The 26,227-nt window shown below is 39.7% G+C and overlaps 2 protein-coding genes across 2 annotated transcripts in view; one reads left to right on the top strand and one right to left on the bottom strand.

Moving 5' to 3' along the window:
- The window catches only part of nrg1 (neuregulin 1), a 42,873-nt gene extending 35,615 nt beyond the window's left edge, over positions 1–7,258 (top strand). Inside the window, 2 exon segments of the mRNA XM_028602129.1 lie at positions 2,439–2,639; positions 6,613–7,258. Coding sequence (XP_028457930.1) covers positions 2,439–2,639; positions 6,613–7,258 — 847 coding nt within the window.
- Positions 7,259–11,765: 4,507 nt separating this feature from the next.
- LOC114570588 (thyrotropin receptor-like) overlaps positions 11,766–26,227 on the bottom strand; it is a 32,449-nt gene continuing 17,987 nt past the window's right edge. The window contains exons 4-11 of the mRNA XM_028600910.1: positions 25,642–25,716; positions 25,394–25,468; positions 25,213–25,290; positions 21,014–21,082; positions 20,695–20,772; positions 20,358–20,546; positions 13,644–14,733; positions 11,766–12,498 (exon numbers count right to left, since the gene is read on the bottom strand). Of these exons, the coding sequence (XP_028456711.1) occupies positions 12,217–12,498; positions 13,644–14,733; positions 20,358–20,546; positions 20,695–20,772; positions 21,014–21,082; positions 25,213–25,290; positions 25,394–25,468; positions 25,642–25,716 (1,936 nt within the window). The 3' untranslated portion in view covers positions 11,766–12,216. The remainder of the gene's footprint in view (positions 12,499–13,643; positions 14,734–20,357; positions 20,547–20,694; positions 20,773–21,013; positions 21,083–25,212; positions 25,291–25,393; positions 25,469–25,641; positions 25,717–26,227) is intronic.

Here is a 26,227-nt window from a genome sequence, read left to right as displayed (position 1 = left end):
AGGGGTCTTTGATGATACACTTTGCCATAGCAACGATTTTAACTGACAGCCAGTAATCCAATCATGACAAATCGTCCAATCACGGTTCACAGTTTGCGCTGCTGTTGCTGTGTAGCATACCAGTTAGATAGAAACGTGATGACATTAAATTATATTATTTTATATTTAACAGCCAACATTCAAACTTATGAATACACCAAGTCAAGTTTTGAGTCATTAATTTACAAGTCCAAGTACATTTACTTTTTGTCAAGTGGCAAGTCATCAAAACGGTGACTCAAGTCGACTTGAGTCCAAGTCATCAAGTCTCAAGTCCACATCTCTGCATTGTACTGGTTGAAATCACCAGGTCTGTCTGAAGAGGAGGAGACGTCTATGGATAATTCTGAATCTTAATCAGAGGGGTCAACATGCTCTATTGCCTCAAAATGCACAGAATTGTCTGCACCAGGATGTGCTGTGCCACGAATCAAACCACCTGTCAGTTCTGTTTATGCACTGAAAAGATTCTGTCTATCATAAAAAAAATTCATCCTTCAAATACCTTGGAGTGCACGTGGACAGTGACCTTTCATGTAGACTATATCTGCAGCAAAGTACAGCAGAGAATCTACTTTTTAATGAGACTTAGGTCATTTGGAGCGAGCAGCGAAATCCTGTTTCTTTTCTTTGTGTCAACAATTCAAAGCATCCTGCAGTATGGAGGCACAGTGTGGTTTGGGGGCCTCTCAGTTAATCTGAAGGCCAGGATTCTACGGCTCCTGAGGATTTGTTCCAAATTGGTGGGACGTTCAGTGGAGAACGCGTTCACTGAAAGCCACGTATTGCACACCGTCAGACTGGCTGACAAAATCTCCTAGGACTCTTCCCATGTGTTGCATGGAGAGTACCAACTCCTGCCCTCCGGGAAGCGCTATAGGGTCCCAGACTGCAGAAAGAACAAATATAAACACTCATTTGTTCCTCTGTCAATATATCTGCTGAATCAAAACCAAGGGGGTAAGCTTCGCTTCAGAACTCGAGCCATCATGGCGCCATTTTGTTGCTAACTGGCCATCACCTCCTGTTAGCATTCCGCTGACCGCCATTTTTTTTTTACGTCACTTGACTGCGAATAACTTTACATCAGAAATGTTTGAAGACTCTATTTGTCCGTTGTTTAGTTCCAAAGAAACACGACAATGTATAAAAGGCTCCATTACCTTGTACCTCACGTTATGGCTCCGTAGCAGACGTTTTTGTAAAAATAAGCTAACGATTGTGTCATAACCACGAGACTTACTGTCGCATAGTAGAGGAATTACCGTATAGTACAGGAGAAGCTCGCAGGCAGTTTCGACTTACATGAGATGTTTAGGTTTAATTACTAATGTTAACTAGCATGTTAGTGATCAATAATTAGCCTGTGCCCATGTTATCTCCTGACATACACCTACAGTCTCCGTATCTGTAAGATTGGGAATGATTGAGATTTCTCTTGGCACAGCTACCAGAAGACTTACAACTTTCAGACACGTTGCTCACGTCACATTCTCTCAGTTGGAGGCTGCGCAGTAAAGCTGGCCATCACCGGAAAAGTGCTTCTAATAGCCTTCACTGGTCTCCGTCCAGAGCAACGGGGTCTATTGGTCCATTATATACTGTCTATGATCAAAACAGGATAGCAAAGAAGTAATAGTTCCCCCCTATTTTTACTTTTATCTATATATTTATGGCTATTTAAGACCACTCTTGCATGGCAGGCCCCCCCTCATATTAATTAAGCATCTATTTATGTGTAATTGATGCCTCTATGTTTTTAGCTCTTGTTTTTAGGTTGTTGTGTTGTGATTGTTGGAGCTTGTATTGCAAGACAAATTTCCGTGTACACGGACAATAAAGTGCTATCTATCTATCTATCTAAATCTGGTGTTCATACACGGCCATGCACCGAAAAGGGATGTGTAAAGAGAAAGGCAGTAAGGCAAGACGGACGGTTCATCTGGCACATGCTAACATTTTGAAAGAGCATTTACAAGATGGATGTATTTGTTTGGACGTTGAGTTCAAATATTAACAATCTTTCTCCCGAATTGCAAACTCTGCCTGAAGCTGTAATAAACATTATTTTAACTATTATAATTGAACAGGATAAAACAGAACGGGATCAAACATCTTTATTTGGTTCCACTTTCTTAAATTTTGACAGTCTCAATCCTGATTGGCTAAACATATAACACATTTGAAAAGAGTTTCAGTTGATGATTATATAATTAACTACTGCATCAGTAAATCAGCTTTAGAATTCATGCTGACTGTGAGCAGACTGTGAGAAAACTGGAATGAAATATATGAACGGTTCAGGTGCACAAATTTGACCCACAATATATTTATGTCATGGTCTAGTGGCCTGTCTGAAACCTGTCTCCATGTAAACGACCACCTCCCTGTCTCTGCAGCTGGAGTAATGACTGGAGCAACAGTGTTCTGTCTGACACTGAGTCTGTCTCGGTGATGTCATTGGCGGAGAATAGCCAGCGTGCCACACAGAGCAGACGGGATCGTCTGAATGCCACTGGCGGCAGCAAAGACTTAAGTGCTCATTCAAAGAAGTGCCGAGACACACCCAACCTCGACAGGGACTTGCCTTAAAGTACAAGGTAATTCGATAAATACTTTGAGTCACAAACATGGAACGCATACACAAATAATCACGGATAATGACTCATACCGATTAATAATCAATAATTCTTTAATCAATAAAGATCCATTGTCCAACTACAACTAAAAGCAAAAAGGCAAACAAGCAAGTGTGTGGCATGTGTGTGTGTGCGTGTGCGTGTGCGTGTGCGTGTGCGTGCGTGCGTGTGCGTGTGCTTGTGCGTGTGCGTGTGTGTGTGTCACATGAGAGTTGAAAGTTCGAAGATAGCGAGGGAGATTAAGAGAGTTGAGGCACTTTGGGTGAACTTGTGTCGCAGATGGCGTGGAGCTAAGCTGAGTTACACAAAACACTATCTGTGCAATTAAAAGGTGTGTGAATGCCAGTTAGAGCATGTAGATATGCATGTTTATGCTAGTGTATGTGGGTGTGGTTAGTAAAAAGGAAGAAAGACAAGGCAAAGCAATACATGAGATTCTGACTTCTAGCGTGGAGAATACCCAATCCCTTCATCCACTCAGAGCTCGGCTGTGTGTCGCCAGAGTTCTAATCTTTTGAACGATGAAGAGTTGATTAACCGTATCCCCAGAAGCACATAGCTAACATCCCAGTGGTGTGGGACAACACAGTTAATGTAGCACATCATGCATGTATAAACAATGCAGCAACACCATGATTAAGGCACTTTAACACAGCGGTCTAATTCACATTGATACAGTAAGACTTACACAGCAATAGAGATTACAAATACATCAAATAGCAAACTAATTAATTCTCCCTGCTCAGAACTATAGCCTCTTAGGTTCGATCGCTTCCTGTAACAATTTAGGTAGGGGTGTCCCCAAGTAAGAATTTTCATAGACAAATCAGAATTGTCAAGTTTTGCGTGGACTGATCGTTGAATCATGTGGGTGGGGGAGACGCCGGTCACGGATCATTGAAAGTTAAACTTAAATCTGTCATAGGGCTGTTGGAAAAGCTTCAAATATTTGCAACGAAACAAAACCGATTTAGAACGTTGCAGGGAAAAGTTGCAGCGGTCAGAACCGGCCCGGAGGTTCAACGAGCGCCCGCCAGCACGGTATACGGTGGAGCAACCTAGAGAGCAACTGAAGAGAGCAGTGAGTCAGAGCAATAAAACGTTTTTGCCGTTTCATCACTAGAAATGCAGCTGTAGCAAGCATCTTACTATCACTATCATTATCTACATTCAAGATGATATCCAGCTACAAAAAAAGCCTGAAAGCGGAAGTTAGGAAGGAAGTACAAGAGTCTTTTTGTGCTATGAAGATGATACACCGTCTCATCTCATCACAGCTACAAGTAGCTGCGAGTTGTACACTTGTCTCGTCCAGAATCTTCGGTCTGGACTGGACTTTGCGACACTGCGGAGATTCAACTGTGAGACTGGCAGTCGAATCCAGCTCCGATCGAAGCATTGAATATTCTACGGTTCGGGGTCACCCCTAGATTTAGGTGTGTTTTATTCCGTCCGAGTTGAACAAATACGGGCCCTTATGTCGCTTATCAGCTAATTTAACAGCAAGCTCGTCCTTCAGGGGGCAGCAAAGTAAATAGCTGAGTCGACTTGGTGAACAAAGTGTGCAGGTCTTAGGAGTTATACTTCTATTCCTTGGAGAAGACAGTGTTGTCTTTACCTTCTGTTTGTTAGATGAAATGGCTGATTGCACAGCAATTTCTCCAAACCAAAACGCATTGCAATAAACACAGTCTGCCACATAAACACATGTCCACCGAGGTGGAGAACTGCTAATTAAAAGTACAACCCTTTGACAGTGTGCGTCTCCTGAAGCAGCTTCTGCAGCTGCAATGGAAAAACAAGGCTGGGGTAACCTGCCTGTTGGCTTTTATCTCCTAGGTGATGTTGCAGGAACTCCCCGGAGTTTCCGTGAGGCTCGTCCATTGGGAAGCCAGGATCTGAATTTAGACCTAAAGTACTCTATATCGACTGTAATTTATTTCCGGGATTGTGCCAGTGTCGCCAGAAATTCCGCCAGATGTCCCTCATTTTAGGCCGGATGTCTGTCACCTTCCACTTTCTTTGTGTTGCCGTTCTAACCTCCGGTGGATTTGTGAGGACTATGGTTAACTGCTCCTCAGATCTCTGCAGGGTAAATCCAGACAGCTAGCTAGACTATCTGTCCAATCTGAGTTTTCTGTTGCACGACTAAAACAACCTTTGAATGAAGGTGACCTTCCTCAGCAGCACTGTGGAGGAAGGTCTGGCAATGCGAAACTGAAGAGCCCCACCGAGCGACCCACGTTGGTGCTCTGCCTCCTCCTTCATTCCTTCTGGTCTATTCTTTTATTGCGGCCTCCCCATAACTCCTCATTACCCAAACGTTACTCCAGCCTGTAATAACCATTACACGCTGCCATAACAGTACCACCATCCCAGCCCGCTTCATCACTCCATCGACCTTCTCCCGTCGCTCCAGCATTATGACAGCAGAATATCTCTGGCAATCATGTTAATCTAGCTCAGCTCCTTCAGCCATATCACATCGACACAATCGAGCCAAGGGAATTGCAGACTAACCAAGGTTTATTGTTTTTACTGTACAGCACTTTGTAACTTGGTTTTGAAAAGTGCTATGCAAATAAATCATTGTTAGCGCAGCTTCATCATCCACTACCTTCAGGGTCAAAGGACCTCACTTCCACTGAGTTTGCTTTAGCGGTGATACAATCTGCTCAGCTTTTCCAGATCGGAGATCCGAGCTGGTTGTTTTTTTTAAATCATACATCAACATAGCTTTACTTTCTGAGGGACAGGCTTTTACAGCTTTTATAGGCTTTTCACTACACAGGCAGGGCCTACAGTACACCCATTAAGCATCAATGCCTTCGCTCACTTTTTTGGTCATAATTTTCAACCAGGGCAGCGAACTAATAATACAAAAGGCATCCATATTTCCATGGGCCAATGGTAAACTTTGCAAAGGTTATCTCTGACCTGAAAGTCCACAAGGGCTGTCTGTAGATCGCAGCTAAACAGGAAACACAGTCTTGTAATTGTCTGTTGTGCTGGATTTAATAGAAGTGAATGTAAAAGGGATTATACATTTGTAGGATAGAAACGTAATGTGACTGTACCTAAACAGTGAGGTTGAAGGTACATTCCCCATTTTGTTATAATACCCACTGCACCAAATCCCAAAGTCTCCTCTCAGCTCAGTGATGTTTTGAAACTAAACAGTTTCGAATAAATCTGGGGATTTAGGGTGCTTTTGGTTTCTATAGCAAAATCAGGGAAATGTACAGTTATGGTCATATTGTTCCAAAGTGAACATTTGTTGGTTTGTTATGATAGAGTTACTGGAGAGTACTTACTGTAAGTGGTTCACAAATTGACTGTTGTCTGATGGGCCATTATATCAGGAATATGATGGATGAATCCATATTGAGGGCTCAGTGGTTAGCACGTCACCTTAGCAGGGCTCAAATCCATCAACCGGTTGGGCCTATCACAACACATATATTTTACACTGTAAGTGAATGTGAATGAAAGAATGTAATGGAAAATTGAAATATAAATCAACACCTAAACATTAAGAGCCAAATATACACTAAATTAAACTTTAGGCGACATAAATTACTCGAAATTGCTCATATTTGAAAGTTGTCTGATCTGTGTGTACCAAGACACACCCTTTCAAGATTAGCCTTTTTTCCATTTTGCAATAAAGAATCTGCCTCTTAAATCTTGAAAGAAGAAACAAAGATCTCTGCTTTTACAGAATGCATCATGCTCCTGAATATGCAGCTTTCTCTGTCAACCTAGAAATAATGTGATTATTATTTGTGTGATAACTTATGCTGATGTCATTGGCCTTGCCTGAACCTGTAGTTGGTTGTGTATTAGACTCAGTATTATGTTCAATAACTGTGGTACACACACGTTGCACATGAACATCTTTCCAGTAAATGGATGAAATGTGTTTCTGTTGTAGGTATGCATCTGCCATGACGAACCCGACACAGCTGTCTCCGGTGTCCTGCACCTCTCCTGCAACTCCAGGGTCTCCTTCATCAGAGATGTCCGCCCCCCTGTCCAGCCTGGCCATCTCTGTCCCCTCGGTGGCTCTAAGCCCCTCCGGCGAGGAGGAGCGCCCCCTGCTGTTGTCAAACTCACATCAGCCACGCAAGTCTTCAAACCGAGATGAACAGAAGAGGATCTCGGCCCACTACAACCATGGCCATGTGGCACACAGCTTACCGCCTAGCCCGCTGTTTCCTAATGGGAATGGTTACTACCAAAGCATAGGTGACCATGACACCACAGCTGGCAGCCAGATGTTCTCAGCATCACCTGAGAAGCTTCTTACGAACAACAACATCAACAACTGCAGCACCAAACGAGTCCCCAACGGCCATGTGGTGTGTAATGCGGAGTCCAGTGGTGACAGCATGCTAGTGAGCGAAACAGATGCGCCTCAAGTGGAACACACACCCTTCTTTACTACAGATAGCACTGCAAGCCTGCTGCTCGGGGCTTTGGACAGCAGCAGGACTAACCCAGCATCTCTAAATGATGACCTGCAAGACAAGTCATGCAGTTCCATCCCCACCACCAAACTAAATCCAGTTGCTGTGTAAACTTAAAAAAAAAAGGAATTGCTGAGAATCCTTTATGTTGAGGGGAAAAAAGGAATAGTCACTATTAAACTTTTATTTTCTATGAATTATTTGCCGTGTAAAGACTTTAAAGATAAATGAAAAATGAAACTTTTATTTTAGTGATGTAGCAAATAAATTAAAGTTTTATAAAAAAAAAAAACATACATTTACAAATGTGTTCATGTCTTGTAGGTAAAGTGCCATACACTAGTATGTAGCAACAGTTCATGGTATATTTCAGTGCAGAAAAAATATCAACGGTGCCTTTCTGTTTAGTATGCTTAAGGGATCTAAAACATTGCATACTGGGCCATATATTCACCATCTTAATCTTCCAGTTAACAATCAAAACTAACTTGCTGGCTGCTTTTAACATCCTGGAGTTGGAAGTGCCCACTGACACAACAGTTTGATATGAGATTTATACGAGGTGCATGCTACATCCTTGAAAGCTGTGATGGAATAATGCGCAGTTTGTGTGGTTTCCATTCCAGCCATTTGACCTGATACTGAACTTCAACACCTGGACTCATGTGTATGACTAGACGATTGATCAGCTTATTACCTGCATTTGATGAGTAATGGAAAAGAAAAGATGTTAGAAATCATAAAGGTTTTATTCATCGCCATCTAATTCAGAATCCTGCTGGTGAACAAATATTGTAACTGTTAGATAAAGGTGCAATCACTAAAGTCTGGCTCTGTAGTGTTACTAATACTGTCAGTTATATGCCTAACATAACCCCCATAGAGTTTTCTTTTTAGTAAATTCAATATTGGGATTTGATTTACATATTACAAGTTTACTAATTCTATGTTAAAGGGTACTGCTCTGGTGTTGTATTGCACTTACATAGCTCACAAAGGACAATGCTGGTCCCCATCCGGACCGAGGCTCAGTCCTTGCCGCAGCGGCCGTGCTGTATTCCCACCTGCGGCCCTTTGCTGCATGTTATTCCCCCTCTATCTACCCTTTTAAGTCGTAAGCTGTCCTATCAAATAAAGGCCTAAAATGCCCAAAAAACAATCTTTAAACAAAGACACACACAAAAAAAAAAAAGAAACGGTCATTGACACATCAGAGGCCTAAATATCCTGACTTTAACTCCCGAGAATGAGTCAAGCTCAACGCTGGATCCTACATTTACCATACTGCTTAAAGTATCTTTTTTTAAAGTAAAGTTTCATTTCTTTCTATAGTTACATCTTCACAGAGTGCAAACTGACTCAGATAAAGTGGTGCCATCAAAGAAAACTACTAGCATTAAGAACAGCAATGCTCTATTTCTTCAAGAGACCACTCATACTTGTGCCCTCCGACACCAGTATGATATTATGGGAGAAGAGGATAAGGGCCAATGTGAAAAATGTATTTCAGTTCTAAATTTAAAGTCACAATTCTGACTTAATTCTCAGGATTGTGAATAAAAAGTTCAAAATTAGAATTCAGACTTTTATTCTCGGAATTCTAAATTTAATCTCAGAACTCAAACATTTTTCACATGTGGCCCTAATTCTCTTCCATAGATTACTGGTCACATTTTTAAAGTGTGTACTGAATATATGGCTTATTTTGCCCTTCTTAAAGACATCCATGTGGTCCTGAGCAGTGCATTTTGGGGATTTAGGAAATATGCTAAATATATACATGATGGCTACCTGCTTTAATTTGTTCAGTCATATCTCTGGTATGATAGACATTTATTTTCTAAATTCAACTTGTTACAATTTCCCAAAGAATAAATGCATACACGCAGTATGCATTTATTTTTTCAACTAACCCAGCTTGTGTTCACGTGCAGTCTCATTGTATGTGTGATTTAAACAAATGTCTGCTAACATGAACATAAGTTTATGAAATCTGCCAAAGACCGTCACCTGTTATGAAAAGTACATAAAAATAAAAAATGTTGGTCTCTGTAATCAACCATAGTTTCTTAATTCTACATATGTAGAATCAGCATATGAGTAAGTATGATGACAAAGACGTGCTGCTCCATGATTTGTGTTTTAATGGTGGCCATTCTTCTGTATTTTATGGTAACATTAAGATTGTTTATTTATTTTTTTGGTGATTCTTGTTCATTACAAGCATTAATTACTGATTTATTTATATTTCAACAAAAATGATTTTACAGATGTAAAATATATATAGCCATTAGTCACATGGTTACTAGTACAAAATAGAAAATAAGTACTTGCATATTTTGTCACTTGAACATAACTCACAATGCATTGCTTTTAGGTCTAGGAGTGTCTTCAAATGATGTAAATACACCATGGAAATCTTCAGCGATGTTGTTTCTTATTAAATATTAAATCAGTTCTATGTTTTGTGCCTCTCAGTGTCAACATATTTCTGCTTTTAAAATGTTCTGCCTTACCACTGAAGAATGCAATGAGAATGACCTGAACGCAGACAGTGAAAAAAAATGTGGTTGGCTCCAGTAGTCATTGTTAAAAAACTTGCAAGACTGGAACACAGTGCGTTCCATTTCCCTTGAAACTTGGAAGCCGCAGCCAGGAATGACGTCACACTTAAGTTGAAGTTGTTGAGATTTTTCATTGTGGGCTAGCCATGTTAGCCATTGTTAGCAATACCAATTGATAACAACGCATTACTCTATAGTTTTTTGTGCATACAAACAGCATAACATCATGTCCACAGATAGAAGTTGGACAGGACTGTATCGACCTATTTAGTGAGACACAAATAAGACAGAAGTGCTAATAAACTGTATGTTACTACAGCTTTCACAACTGTTGATGCATGGGGCAGCACGGATACTGCAAGGTTGTCTGACTTCCCAACTCAGAAATCTTTTACTCTCTTGCCAAAAATAAAACAAATTCAATCAAAAACCAAACAAAGGCTGGCCCCAGCTGCTCTCTCAGGTGTGTCTCAGTGCAGAGGTAAAGGTGAGTTTTTGGCCCCTTTTAATAGACTCTGCTCCTTGCCTGGGTCAAGCAGCATCTTGCTAATATCCACGACCTTCCACTTCCGGGATTGCTCCGTTGCCGCAGGAAATTCCGCCATATGTCCTTTTCGGCCAGATGTCCGTCCGCTTCCTCTTTCTTTGCTCCGGTAGATTTATGAGGACTATGGTTAACTTAGGTTAAACTAAAGTACCGGTTAAACTGTTAAAATGCTGACAACTAAACGGTATGAAAGTGTGACTGTATTGTAGAGGATTCCAACAGCGGGACGTACAACAGTCTGCTGCTAAAGCTATGAGCTAAAAGACACAAACTAGCTAGCACTTGGTCACTGGCTCACTGCAACAACACAGACATGAATAAAGGTTGCGTTTACTTAAAACTGGTAAAACTCGTGTTGCATTCACATTTATTGTAAAATACCCTTTTCTCATCTGTTTTTGTCATTTAACAGCAATTTAATGGTGAAAGAAGTTATTGTTAAGTTATTGTTATTACATTTTTAATAAATCATTTAAATTCCCCCCTTTTTTTGTGCTGATCTGAAAATGTATCCGATTTGTGACTCATAACCATAATCCGATCCAACTGTGAGTTTTGTGATCTGTTGCACCCCTATACAAAACCATTCCAAATAATCATAGTGATGTTAGGCAAAACAGGTTCTTGAACTCATGTCAATTCCTGATGATTCATAAGATATAAAGGAATGAATTACTGCATAAATCATGAATTAATTCATGCATTAATCCATAATTCATATACCCTTCCTGTAAAGTGTTACCATAACTTTAGTTCAAGTCTGTGGCAGCAGTTCCAAATAATTTGTTTAGTGCCATGCAATGAAAAATACCTATTCACAAGTTCAGTGGGTGCATTTTCCAAAAGAATGCTTTAATTCTGAAAAATAAAGTTGGTCCCCCACAAAATTCATGCAATGTCTTTTAATATTATTTCTTAGATATGTAGGCTACATACCAAGAAAATTCATGAATATTAACTGAGATACCCCATTATGTTGTGAGCAGTAGACCTATGTGTGCTGTTTTGTGCTGTGTCTAATCTGTCTGTGTCTATGTCTGACTTGGGCTGGCACATGTTCACGTTAAAAAGCATGTGCGTGGACGAGCACTACGGTCACACGCAAAGTGTCCCGGTTTTAGTTCTGGGAAATCTGGTCACCCTACGTTAACTGCTCCTCAGATCTCTGCAGGGTTATTATTGCTAACTAACATGCTTGTTAACATTAGTAATTAAACTAAAACAGCCTGCGAGCTTCTCCCGTACTATACAGTAATTCCTCTACTGTGTGACGGTAAGTCTCGTGGATATGACACAATCGTTAGCCTATTTTTAGAAAACCATCTGCTACGGAGCCATAACGTGAGGGACAAGGTAATGGAGCCTTTTATACATTGTCGTGTTTCTTTAGAAATAAACAATGGACAAATAGAGTCTTTAAACGCTTCAGATGAAAAGTTATTCACTGTCAAAGTGACGCCAAAATGAATGGCAGTCAATGGAATGCTAACGGTGGGTGATGGCTTATTAGCATCAAAATGGCTCCATAGTAGGTACACTTTGCGGAGGCTGGCTTACCCCCTTGTACACAATACTGTCTTAGCCATGCCATTCTCCCCAGCTCTGCCCTTTTTTTCCAAATATAGTCACTTTGGAAAAAAATGCAAACTCCTGGCTTCTCATGCTCTTATCTCAGAGTTCTCCTCATCGTTACATTTCCTATGCAGTTTTAGACACATTACCACTAATCTTTCCCCAACAGCTGAAACAAAATATTTGCTGTCATTACTTGCAGATTAATATCTGGATCATTATTTTGGAACAACAAACAAATGGAGGTATCCAGGAATAGAGATACAAAAAAAATTAATGGATCACAAATTCTAAAAGGCCACGATATACTGAGAAATGGTTACATTGTGTGAATTGGTATTTACAAGGACATTTATATATAAGTAAAAATAATGCTTGAAAAATTATTATTCACATTTAAAAAGCAATTTTGGTGTATCTTGTTGTCCGGTAATTCTTGTACTTGAACATTTTGGGATGTGGGGGCTGGACTTTGGGGCAGACATTGTCTCTCTGTATATGTAGGGAGTCATACTAACAAGTTGGCTTTGATAGAGGTGTGCTTGCCGCTGGCACAGCCCTATTCGGCTCAGAAACATCAGGATATCTCGGTGAAATGCCTTTGTCAGGATAGCATAAAAAAATGGGTGCGCACAAGAGTTGAGAGGGTAGAAAAGCACCAGCAGCACCTGTGGAGAAATAACATAGATCAGCCTTTATTTTAGACTAACAATTGGATTAAAAATAATAATAATAATAATAATAATAATAATAATAATAATAATAATACATTTTATTTATGAGCGCCTTTCATAGCACTCAAGCACACCTTACCATTAAAACAAGCAAAAATATGGTAAAAAAGGCAAATATTAAATTAAAACAAACACATTTAAAAGATTGAGATAGAAAATTTTAAAAGAGAAATCTATTCATGATTTTAATGGATAGTGGAGTCATGTGGGGTGGGTAATATGGTACGGATGGATAGTGGGAGGGAGTTCCAAAGGCGAGGGGCAGAATAGCTGAAGGCTCTAAACCCCATTGTTGACAAGCGGGCAGAAGGAGGGGAAAGCAGTGGGGAAGAGGAGAATCAGAGAGTTCAGGATGGAGTGTAGGGCTGAAGGAGTTCAGAGAGATATGGAGGATCGTGATTATGGAGGGCTTTGAAGGTGAGAAGAAGAATCTTAAAGTCAATACGGTATTGGACAGGGAGCCAGTGCAGTTGTTTGAGGAGTGGAGTAATGTGTTCAGTGGCTGGGGTTCTGGAGATAATACGGGCAGCTGAGTTCTCGACCAATTGGAGAGTAGCAGTATTATTGGGTGTAAGTAAATGACGAAGGCAGTGTATGGTGCGCAAGTGGAAGTAAGTAGACCGGTTGAGGTTATTGATGTGTTTTTCAAAAGAAAGGTGGTATCGAGGATGACACCGAGGCTCTTGACCTGAGTGGAAGAGGGGACTTGGACTGGAATTGTCGATAAAGAGTGAGAAATTGTGACATTTTGTGTGGATTTGGAGCAAACGAGGAGAATTTCTGTTTTTTTACGGTTTAGTTTGAGGAAGTTATGAGTGAACCAGGTTTTAACTTCATCTAAATAGTCAGACAGGGAAGACAGAGGAAGCATGGAAGGGGGTTTGGTGGCCAAGTAAAGCTGGGTGTCATTCGCGTAGCAGTGAAATTGAATATTGTATTTCCTGAAAATAAAACCTAGAGGAAGTAAATCAATTACAAAAAGGAGGGGCCCCATGACTGAGCCCTGGGGAGCACCACTGGTGACTGGGGAGGGTTGTGATTGAACGTTTTTAAATTGTAGGGTCAAAAGAAAGTCTTACCTTGGAATTTGTGACAGTCATCAATGGTTGGTGGAAAACTGCAGACAAGCCATAGAAGGAAATGGGAGCCAGACACAGAAAGTTAGTGAAAATTAGAACAGCCATGCGTTTGGCCATGCTGGTATCACATCTGCTGGACTGGTGCTGGGGATTGTGCACCATACAGTAGATGTGGATGTAACATAAACATACCACCATAAAAGCAATGACATTAACCATCAGGACAGAGACCACATAGGCCCGGGCAACACTTGTCTCAGTTTCCATGGGTAAGCAGATGCTCACTTTCTGGTAGCTGCTCACACCAACCACCGGCAGCAGTGCTAGGATCACACACAGTAACCAGCCGGCGAGCATTAGCACAGCTGCATGGCGTAACCTCATTTTTCTGTCTGGCCTCATTGCGTAGAAAATGGCATGCCAGCGCTGAAGGCTGATTAAAGTCAATGTGTACACAGACAGCTCGCTGGCAAACACTGATAATGTCCCTGCTAGATTGCAGCCACCTCCTGTTTGCCAGGCAATAGCATAGTGGTAATAATATGAACGTGTGTAGAGGTCGACAGATGCAATGAGTAGTAAGTATATCCCCATACAAAAGTCCGCAAACGCCAGGTGACCCATTAGGAAACGGGTAACGGACAACTTTTGTCGGCTAGTCAGCAGGATGAACATCACCAAGAAGTTGGCTGAAATGGCTGACAGACTGACCACCCAGACCAACACCCTCAGGAAGCCATGACTCATCACATCCTCACAGGGGTTCAGGGCATCAGGCAGGGGGGTGCACAAGAGTCCATGATTATCTGTGTGACGTTCATCACACAGTGCGAAGTCAAAACCTTCATTGAGATTCTCTGTAGGTAATTCCACATGAAAAACACCCTCATTTTCAGACTGTTCGGTTGGGCAAATGGGGCTGTTGTAGTAATAATTGTGATTTCTGCTGACGGTAGATTGGAGACCAAAGCGGTCTTTCAGATGTTGGTAGATTTTGTGTCCCAGATACCTCTGAGAGAGAACGGCAGAGGATTCCTGCAGCTTTCCCAAAGCAGTCCGGGTCAGGTTGCAAATAACTGCCTCAGAGTGTCTTGAACACAGATAATACAGATTAATAATGAAAGAATGAACAACATTTTTTTCAAATGCATGCTTATGTTGAAAAACTTATGATACAAAGTTTTTCTCCAACAGAAAGTCTTCAAAATATCAAAAGGTCTCCACTCGATAAAAAAAAAGAAAAAAAGCACTCTGTTGCCAACTTGTAGTCACTTAATGTTAATGACGTGTCAGACCTTCACCATATAAAGCTCAACAGTGACCGCACACTTTTTTATTGCTCTGGTTACTGAAGTGATTTTCCCCATTCACTATCTCCATTGATGTTTCATTAAATGCTTATACAAAAAGTTTTAAGCCTGTCAGCTCTAAGATTAATCATGACCATAAAACATTTGATTTGGCGCAAAAGAACATTTTGGAAACGGCAAAAAGGAAAGGTACAGAAACTATCATAGACTTCCACCAATCAGAGACGTCGCTGTTACGCTTAGGATTGTGGGTAGTGTAATTTTTTCGAACTAATCTTTTCACCAATTTTTTGACGCGCAATTGACGCTGGATGGGCTCTCGCACCTTCCCACATGTCAGGGTTACCGGCGGGAGGCCAGTCGAAGTGGCTACACAGCCGTCACTGTGCACACACGTTAGACTTTTTTTTCCTGTTGTACCACTTCCTGTGTCAACAAGTCTCTGTGACAAACATGAATTATGAAATGGGGCGTGGCGGTGGGGCAAACCGCCACTAATGAAAAAGGAACTCTCTGCTGAGTCCAACAAGAGTCGGTTCATGAGTTAGAAATGGCTGAAAGTACAGGGCCGTTTTGGGGCCAGCATGAGACACACATTATGTTGCCCAATATCAAGTGTAAACCACAAATTGTAAATTTAATGTACTGTAAACTCGGATGTTTTTTTTATATAAGGCTGACTTCCTGTTGCCAGCTGGTGGCGCTATGACTACTAGTGACATATAGATGACCTCAGGCATGGACTCTTTTCAACCCTGTGACATTGTGGGCAGACTGGACAATGTACATTTGGGTTACAACAACTTCCTGTTTCATGGCGAAACCAACACATTCTCACTCCAAACTCCTCAAATACTGACGCTTGGTCAGGACACCATGGTGTGACTTTTTAACGCTCTGGGTCGGGACCCCTTGCCATCACTTTTCAACATGCAGGGTAAAACTACTCAGGGTTAGGAAAAGATTGTGTTAAAAATGTACGTTTAAGTGGCAGGCGGAACAAGAACAGGACACAAACCCCAATCTCCTGGGTGAAGGTCCTGTGTTTTTGACCCATCCACCACCCCAACCTGTCTCCTTACGCGGGTTTTCTGTCTTTTAATTCTATTACATCCGATTGTCGCTATTCATACTACGTCATTTTATAACGCCACGTCGAGCTGCTGCTCTGCCTGGTGTATCATACAGACGCTAAAGGGTGCCATGAACATTGTTATGTGACAAGTATTTGACCAGATGTAGTATGATGACATGCGGAGGACGGAACAAAACCGGAATCTGCGCCAACTGCCCCATGGAATCCAATTGGGATTTTATTAAACCATTAAACGGTGTGTGCTGAACCAAAGGTTTTTCAAAGGTTTTGATATTACAATTAGAGCTCATTGACCTTAATTTGTATGGTTGCCTGAAGATGCTGCCTGCACCCTCTGATGAAATAGGGAGTAAATTTACTTTCTATTGATAATAGGCAGGTGTTAACGTTATCCGTGTAAGCATGCGTGTATGTATGTATGGGTTTATGTGTATATGTTATTTTTATATGATCCCAGCAAACTTTTTGGTCAATCACCTCAAATATGATACTATTTTCCCATATGGCCTTCAATGATTTGAATTATGATGGAGAGGATGTAAAACACTGTATTGATATAGATAATAAATAAATTGTAAATATTACATTCCTGAACAATTAAAAAGCTTAAATGATATAACTAACTATTCATTTTAACATTAGAAGCTTATGGAAACATTATGAAGAGTTAGTTACCTTACTATCAAACTCTGATTGTAGCTTTGATGTTATTGGTTGCAGTGAAACCTGGATTAATGACAGGACCTTCACTGATATTCTTAACCTCAATGGCTGTAAGCTAGTCTTTAAAAACAGGCCTGGCCGTACTGGAGGTGGTGTTTGTTTATATGTGCACTCTAGACATCATATGAATGTTTGTGATGACATGTTCTTAGATGATAACCATTCTGATTCGCTTTTTATTGAGATAAATCTCACAAATGGTTAAAAACTTATAGTAGGAGTTATCTATCGACACCCTGATTCTGACCTGGATACTTTCAAGACCAAACTGCAGGACATTTTATATTCCATAAACAGGAATAACATAGACTGTGTTGCTCCAAAGATGATGCTGCCAAAAGTGATTTCCTTAATACTTTACATTCATCATCCTTTTTTTGTACCATAAACATTTTACCAGAGTAACACATTCTACTAGGTCAACTATTGACAATTTCATCACAAACATTCAAAATACTAGGCTAGAATCTGGAGTTGTGTTATTTGACATTACTGATCATTTTCCTTTTGTATTATTTCTAGATTTTGTTAGTAAGACTAAATTACCACAGCAAAAAACAAAAATGTAAGTATTAAATGAAAGAACCTTGCAACAACTGAGTGAAAGCTTACAGGCCAAAACATGGGACGCAGTCTATGACTGCAATGATCCTGACACTGCATATGACAACCTAATAAACTGGATTTGTTGTACCATCCCAGAGAAGAATGCTGTTTGCAGTGCCACTGGTAAAAACCCACTTACAAAGGGTATTTTAAAATCTATCATATATAAAAATAAACTTTACAAACGTTCCTTAAAACACCCAAGTGCCGTGAATAAGGATATATACACTAATTATAGGAATAAACTTACACATATAATAAGGAAAAGTAAAAGTAACCATTTTACATACCTTATACATATAAATAAAGTCCTTAACAAGGGCCAAAACTGCACCGTGCTTCCAAATACTGTGGGCATACACTCACATTTAGGTAATAATTTAATAAATAACATTGATCTAGCAAATAACTTTAAGATCTTAGAGAGAGTAGTGTACAATAGGTTAAATGGCTATCTTAATAAATTATATATCATTGCTTCATCCCAATATGGTTTTAGGAAAAGAAGTACTACATGTATGGCTGTACTGATTAAAAAGATTAATGATGCCATTGATACAGGTGACTGTGGTATAGGTATATTTTTAGATTTATCTAAGGCATTTGATACTATTGATTTTGATATTTTATTGAATAAATTACATCATTATGGAATCAGAGGAGTAGCACTTAGCTGGTTTACAAGTTATTTATTTGGCAGACAACAATATGTAAATATTAATGAACAAATTTCCATAAGCAAACCAATCAAATTTGGAGTCCACCAGGGATCCATTTTGGGACCTCTTCTTTTTATATTATATATTAATGACTTAGAAAAACAGCCATGTTTGTCTTAAAATAAATGACCAAATTATTGAAAGAGTAAATACCACTAAATTCCTTGGTGTTTATATTGATGAATGTTTAAATTTCAAATGTCATATTGATCATCTAACAAAAAAATTATCTAAATATGTTGGGTTATTTTTTAAGTTAAGACATTTTCTCCTGCACTCAGCACTTCTCACCTTATACAAAACGTTGTTTGAGCCTCATTTAAACTATTGTAATGTCATAAGGTGTAATACTTTTCCCAGCCAATTGAAAAACCTACAGATTTTACAGAAAAAAATAATACGGGCATTAACGTGGTCCGAGCCTAATACCCCCACTCGTCCTCTATTTCGTCGTCTGGGCATATTAAAGCTTACCAAATATAATGTCTTTCAGAATGCCTGCATGATATTCCAGGTTATCCATAGGTTAAATTACCGTTTGTGTGAGCTTATTCCAATAAATCGTCCACTGTACAGTTATGACAGAAGGAAAAAATATCTAATTACTGGCATAAAACGACAGTTAAAGTGTACGAGCCTGAGTATAGTTTGTAGGGGACCACAGATTTGGAACGAGCTTAAGGAAAACTTGAAAATGTCGTATTCTGTCTCCAACTTCAAGAAAAGCCTAAAGTCAAAATTGCTCATAACATATGATTGCTAATTATTCTTTAAATGTTATAGTTCGTGCTGGAATTGTTCATTGATTGTTTGTAGTATTTGTCTATGTTAGTTTAAGTATGTCTGTATTTTGTTGTATTTTTTATTATTTATTTTGTGTTTTTGGTAAATTGACCGTTCGCAAAACCCCACCCTCGAACGGTCCTCGTCCAATCCTAGCTTAGCAACTGTAACTAAGGAGAAGGACCCCCGTCAAACATTGCGATTTCAGCAAGATGGTGAAACGATGCGCCTATGGCACCTGCAAGTCTGACACCAGGTACCCCAAAAGTTTAGAGGGAAGGGTTGTTTTTTTCGCCTTTCCAAAGTCCAAGACCCAAGCGGAAAGATGCCGACAATGGATTAAGCAGTGTGGGAGACCTCACTCACCGCTAAATGCCTCGAAGATTAATAAGCATAGCTACATATGTCTGCTCCAAGGTAAGTAAAGCTAGCGAGCTAACTCATGGCAGTTCGTGTAAATGTGACGTTATTTGAATCTATTGATACGTGTTAACGGAGACAACACGAAAATGTGAAGTAATGTAGCCTATTTCAATGGGAAGCATATTTTGTGGCCACAGCACAAAAATGGTAGGGAGTTATATAAAAAGCCGAAAATCCGCGGCGCGTCTCCCGGCGTTTAAGGCGCCCTTTCCCCATAAGTTTTTTCCTAAACCCAACCTCCGCCATCCCGTTATTGTGGCGCGTCCCCAGCGGGCCGCCTCTCGGGCGCCTCCCGGCTTATGGAGCGACCTTTTCGGCCGCCTTCCGGCGTCCTTTCCCGAGAAAATAACGTGACATTTACACGTAAAAAACGAGAATAACGTCTCCGTGAACACGTATCAAGAATAACGTGGACATTTACACGAATAAGTAGTTTAAGTAGCTAAGTACATAACAGTTACAATCTGTAAAACGGGACTTAAGTTAACAGTTGTGGTTCTATATAGCATTATTATCGAAAGTAGTAAAGTTAGAACATTAAATACTTTATTATTCCGTAGGAAATTCAGGCAGCCCGACGTGGCTTTTGCGAACGGTCAATTGAGCTTTTGGATTGTATAGTATCTGTTGTTGTTTATTGTTATTGGGCCCCCTCCGAAAAGCTTTTAGTAGCTTATTTGGGGTTTCCCATTTTCACGCGGCTTATATATGATCATTGTACTTTATGAGATTGTGTTAAATGATACATTGATGACGTGTGAAATAAACGTTAAATGTAAAACGTAACGTATAGGTGTTTTTTTTCCTTCCATATGTTTATGTACAGTTACCTGGTGAAGGTCTGAGGACCATAACATTGTTAACAAAGTAGCTACAAGTGATCAACAGTGCACATGATTTTTTTTTCACAGTAACATGGTTAATTAATTCATTATAATGCAAAAAAAAAAGAAATTGGACCTGAGGGTAGCTTGGAATGTAAAGGACAAATACTTGAACAAAAGGAAACCACAGTGGGGAAATATTTCCCAACACTTTCAATTATCTTACTTACCCTGTCCATCTTTTCAACATTTTGAGACCACAACAATGGCTTGGGAAGGTCAATTCAGCACTCTGTAAATGGCGAAAGGCTCTCAAGGGGGGCAGTACTTTGAGGGCCCAAGTGTTTTTAGCTTGGAGCTTTTCAATGGTCTCCATACCCACTGAAGGCAAAGAGCTAACTTTGGTTTCTGAAAGGTCTCTGGAAAGATAAAGAGTTCAGATTATTCATTTGGACACAAAGCTGCGGTTGTTCCGGTATCCAACCCTTAGCATGTGCTGCAGTTTCTCTATTTTTCCAAGACCCTAATTGTAATTCCTCTTCTAGCAAATTCTGCACATTCACTCACAAGTGCGTTGGGCCGCGAATCACGCCATAAAATGCGAATTCATCTATTCGTTCCAAATTCACATTCCTGTGAAGATACCTGAAGAATGGAGAATAGATTAGGGGCAAAGTTATGTGGCCCACATTTTTTACAAACACACAATATCCCACAGAACTTTATGAAAAAAATATTTTGTATCACACAATAGTGATTCAGCCAGCCAGGCTGTTAAAGCTCAAACATATTAACAAAGAGACGAAAAAAGAAAGTTGTATATAATTTAAATATTAGTTCCTTCCTGTGTGTTTGTGTTTCACTGCAATAATTCAAAATGGCATACACTTCCTCCAGTGTGCTCCCATTGAAGGCATAGCGCTGGATCTCTTTCACACCATTGCTATTCAGCATTCTACAAAAGGGAAAAACAGATTATGCTGTGAGCCTTCAATCACTCCTTTTTTATTGAAAGAGGAAAATTAGTTCCATGTAAATTTGTGATGGTGTGTAATACCTGCTGTGTGGAGGTGGCACAACTACAATAATGTGTAATAATGTACAGTACTAAAGAGACATACTTGCAGAGTATTTATGGTGTGTCCCGTCTGTAATAAACAGACCCAAACGGAATCTGTGTTTTTTGTTGTTTTGTTTTTAACAGTGAAAATCTGCTTTTCTGCTTGGAGCGGAGATGTGTTAATATTTTGAGTTTTATTTATTGATTTTTATTTAAAATCGGCAGACAATTGAATGAACTGAATGCTTGAGTTTGATAAAATAAACATTTAAAAACTGACTTGACTGTGAATTTTTATTATTTTAGACTGCACTTAAAGATGATGCAACAGTATACAAATATATGTACAAAAGTGTCATAATGTAGGTATTAACTATACATTACATGATAAATGGTAAACTAAAATGATACATTTCAAAAAGCTGATTTAAATGTTTAAAAAAAGAATTTAAATGATGCAAGATCTATACATTTCCCCCTGAATTATTATATTAGCTTCTGATGTCTTTAAATTATGAGGCAGTCACAGAAAGAAAAAGTAATAAAGTATGAAGTAGTTAAATACAAGGCGTGTTTGCCTTTTTATGGCCAAAAAGGGATTGGCAAAATTTTTAAAATGCTTTGATTTTCATTTTCTATTTCATATAACAAACAATATTGTTTCTGTTGTCATTTTCAAGGCAACAGAATGCAGAATTGAATAGATGAACAGAAATGTAGAATTGCCAGTGTACCAGTGTTGCTTTAGCCCAGGCTAAAATGGATTTGGAACCCTACTGTGATGTGATTTTAGACATAGACAAAAATGGCTTGTCATCTGCAGAAATCTCTGTGCACACATTACAGGAAAGTGAAGAGTCCAAGATAATTTTTCTGCAAGAAATGTGAGGAGATTTTGTGCTAAAAAGGGCTCAAGCTGGATAGGACTCGTCTGACACAACGCTAAAGTTAGCTTCTGATTCCACAGTTAAGAGGAAACTTAAAGTGATGGTTCGGAGTAATTTCACCCTAGGGTCCTTTGCACAATGACCTCCAGCCAAACAACCCCTCAGAAGCTTTTTTTCACCTGGGTCAAACATTGGGAGAGTTAGCGTTATCAGCTGAATAGCTTAGTGCAGGCGCTAATGGATCCAAGAGTGTATCTTGTACATTACCCCACTAATAATGCCTGACATGATACCAAACTTCTATGCTAGTACAAATAGGTTATGTACTCATAAAACGATGGATTGGGAAGTTTGTAAGTACACCAGGAGTTTATTTTAAATAACACTTGCCTGCTGGCTTCTGCTCTCTGCTGCTACCGGCAGTAAGACGAGTGCTTAGGGCCGTCTACAAATTACAACACCGAAAAAAGATACAACAAAATATTTATTAATTTAATGATTAAATAAGGTAGTGTCTCCAAACTTAACTCAATTATAACTTGTCTCCTGCTAGTTGTACTACAGCACTTTTAAAAAAATAAATTCAATTAATAAATATTTTCGTTGTATGTCTTTTCGATCCATTAGCGCCTGCACTAAGCTATTCAGTTGATAACGCTAATTCGCCCAATATTCTACCCAAGTGAAAAAAGCTTAAATATACCTTTATTTGCTAAAATGTATGACTTTAACTGGTGTAAAATATTTCACGTTATACCTTTCTGACAGGGAGATAGTGGAGAATGTCTTCATACAAGTTATACCTGCTAATTCTTTCACTGTAATATCTCAGAATGCTCTTACCATGTAAGTATGATTGATAGTTGAACAATGACTTATGTCATTTCTGACTCTTTGTCAATGACTACGTTAACATGCACATAATATTCAGTTTTTCTGGGGGGTTGTTTGGCTCGAGGTTGTGGTGCAAAGGACCCTAGGGTGAAATTACTCCAAACCATGACTTTAACGTTGAAAGTTGAACTACCAACAATGTAAAGAACCCAGAACTTAAGTTTTTATAACTCTGATGGTTGGGGTCGGCTGGTTGTAAGTTTTTGTTTTGTTTTCTAGTTTCCTAGTTCTATTTCATTTCCACTCTCAGTTTTCTCTGTTTGCCTTGACTCTCTCTGTGTCTCCTGTGTTTTCCCCTCCCCCTGCCCGCATGTGCCAGCTGACTACACACACCTGCTCGTCATTCCACCATCACCTCTCACGCCGTGCATACCTGCCAGCCATCTACAATCAAGCCAGTATTTAAACCCCAGATCCACCCATCATCTTCGCTTGATCGTTGCTTCAGCCGTCCTGGTGACATGCAATACAAGCTCTCTAAAAATCCTTGTACTTACCTGTTTGTTGCTGACCTTTCTCTGTGTTTCTCCCCTGCAACCATCTCCTCCATCCCTCTCATTTACCTCCAGTCAGCTGGCTTCACCATTCGGTCCCCTCCTCACGGCACCCTGCTCCGACCTGCCTCCGCTCCTGCTTCCAGCCATCCCCTCCTCGACCCCTATTCTCCGGACTCCAGTGCCTCCCCCTCGGCTCCCTCGGCCCCGGTTTCCCCACGCTCCCCTAGCTCCCTCGCCATCCTATCCCAGCAAGCTCTCTCCACAATCCTACCTCAGCCCCAGAGCCCTCACTCCTGTCCTCCGTCTTACCTGTTTCCCCCGATAAACCTGTTTTTGCTGAGCCTAGTGTTTGGGTCCGTTCTGTCTCCCACACAACAGGTAACAACATGCTTGCTGCGAAGGTAACATCAGACATATCGCTAGCTTAGTGTCTCTTCATTCTCTCTGTTGATTCCTCACATCTGTTTTCACTTCTGTCTTCATAAAGCTCAGTTTTTCAGGTCGGCAGCTTATAAAAACTTCCGTTCTGGGTTCTTTACCCTGTTGGTAGTGAATATCACCACACAGCAGCCTTTAGGCATGGTTCTGTTTGCTGACCGACGGAATAAAGAGGACACATTCACGCAATACAAGTCAATGGAGAGCAGAGAGTTGTTTTCCCCGGTCTCTATAAACATTCACAAAAAATATTAGGCTGATGGGTAGTAGTACTTTGTGGGCTGTGGCCACTTTGTAACATTAGCTGCGGACAGACGGATACAAACATGCACATGTGGACAAAACCCACCGAACACACGATCCCGGTGGATAAATAACATTAACAAGAGCAGCATTTCAAAGAAGACCTTTAAAAAGTAAATAGTTAGGCTACTTATTACAGAAACACATTACTTTTTGGTGTAAGAAATCAGTAAAGTTAGTTAGTAAAGCTAGTTATTTAACAAGGCAACTAGTAACTAACTATTTAATATTTTTCAGTACCTAGCACAACACTGATAATAAGTGCAATCAGATTGCCATAGATCAAATCACATTGGTGTAAAGCTGTGAGAGAAAATTAGCAAAAATCACCATATAATTGTCATTTCAATGCCTGTGAGTTAATGAGTATGTTTACATTGCACACCAATATTCCACTATTAGTCTGAATATGACAATATTCCGAATTTGATACATGTCGCAAACAGCATATTCTGTTTGGATATTCCAAATAAAGCCTTTTTCCAGATTTTTCCGATTAAGCGATGTGGGATATTCTGGTATTATTCTGGTTTTAGAAGCATTCTTTGGACATGTAGGCTTCTATATACAGTGCATTCAGGCAGTACACAAACCAACCAGCCGACAGTTTGCATGGCTGCAGACCTGATAAGAAGAAGAAACACTGCTACTTTTAAACATAATCAAAGACTTGGATATGAACAGGTTTTTGGATATATGCACACATCGCTACGCCGACCTTTTCAAGAAGCTGGATGAAGGAATGAAAGAGTGAGGCTGTGTTCGCACCGTCCAACAAGTCCGCTGCCGCTGGTAAACTTTGAAAAAAATCATACTTTGCACGGCTACATGTAAACGGGAATATTAGTGGAATATTTACTTTCATTAGCCATGGAAACAGTTTAGTCTGAATATTGTCTTTTTCGGAATAAGGGCAAAAAACTGAATATTATGTGCATGTTAACGTAGTCATTGACAAACAGTCTGAAATGACATAAGACATTGTTCAACTATCAATCATACTTACATGGTAAGAGCATTCTGAGATATTCCAGTGAAAGAATTAGCAGGTATAACTTGTATGAAGACGTTCTCCACTATCTCCCTGTCAGAAAGGTATAAACATGAAATATTTTACACCAGTTAAAGTCAACAACATTTTAGCAAACAAAAACCATTGCAGTTAGGTATATTTAAATGCTACCTACAAAAGAAAATCATCTTGGCTGGACTTAATATATTGTAGCCCAGGAAAGGAGGTGAGACCTGTGTTGGTGATCCCACTGTATGGAGACAAATCTCTGTCAGTAGCCAGTTAATGGTTAAAGGGGAACAGCATTGCATCAGAAAAGTTGGCCACTATTAATAGAACTTGTGCTTTGTTTTCTTGTGATAATGTGATATGTGCTATGATACAGGAAGAATATAAATGAGCAAAGGAAAGTTTGTTACTTACAGGTACTTTAAATTAGGTAGATCTTTAAATGCCTCTTGGTCAATGTATGACAGTGTTTTGATACCAGTTAGTTGTCTATTGGACACACAAGATACAGACACACACACCAAACTTTACTATCTCATAATTTTGACTCAAACATTTGACTTTCAATTTTAATGATTCAACATCTGCTTTCTTTCCTTGCAGGGAAATGCTTATAAGAGTTTAATTCAAAGTAGTTTGGTCACTACATATACTGTTCTAACCACTTATCTAATTTTCAGTATATGTATATAGCAACAAAAAAAAACTCGCTTAAGGTGTTTTTTTGCCATTGTTGAAAATAAATTTGATGCACTAAATGGCATATGGAAGAACCTTGGCCTAATAAATAGGGATATTATTTTATTTTCATCAGCCTTAGCCGATGACCGATACAGGCTGACGATTTTCTTGAGCCGATATTGGGAGCCGATACTGCTTTTGCTCCCTCAATTTACATCATAAAAATGTAAACCCTCCCACACTGGATTTGTTTTTTTGGAATCTGCTCTGCCATTTCTTTAAAAATAATAAACAAAAACACAGATCAGTGTCACTTCTG

The sequence above is a fragment of the Perca flavescens genome, chromosome 16 (assembly GCF_004354835.1).
Source record: "Perca flavescens isolate YP-PL-M2 chromosome 16, PFLA_1.0, whole genome shotgun sequence".
Lineage (NCBI taxonomy): Eukaryota > Metazoa > Chordata > Actinopteri > Perciformes > Percidae > Perca > Perca flavescens.
The sequence above is the reverse complement of the archived record's forward strand: the minus strand, read 5'-3'. Positions and strand labels throughout refer to the sequence as shown.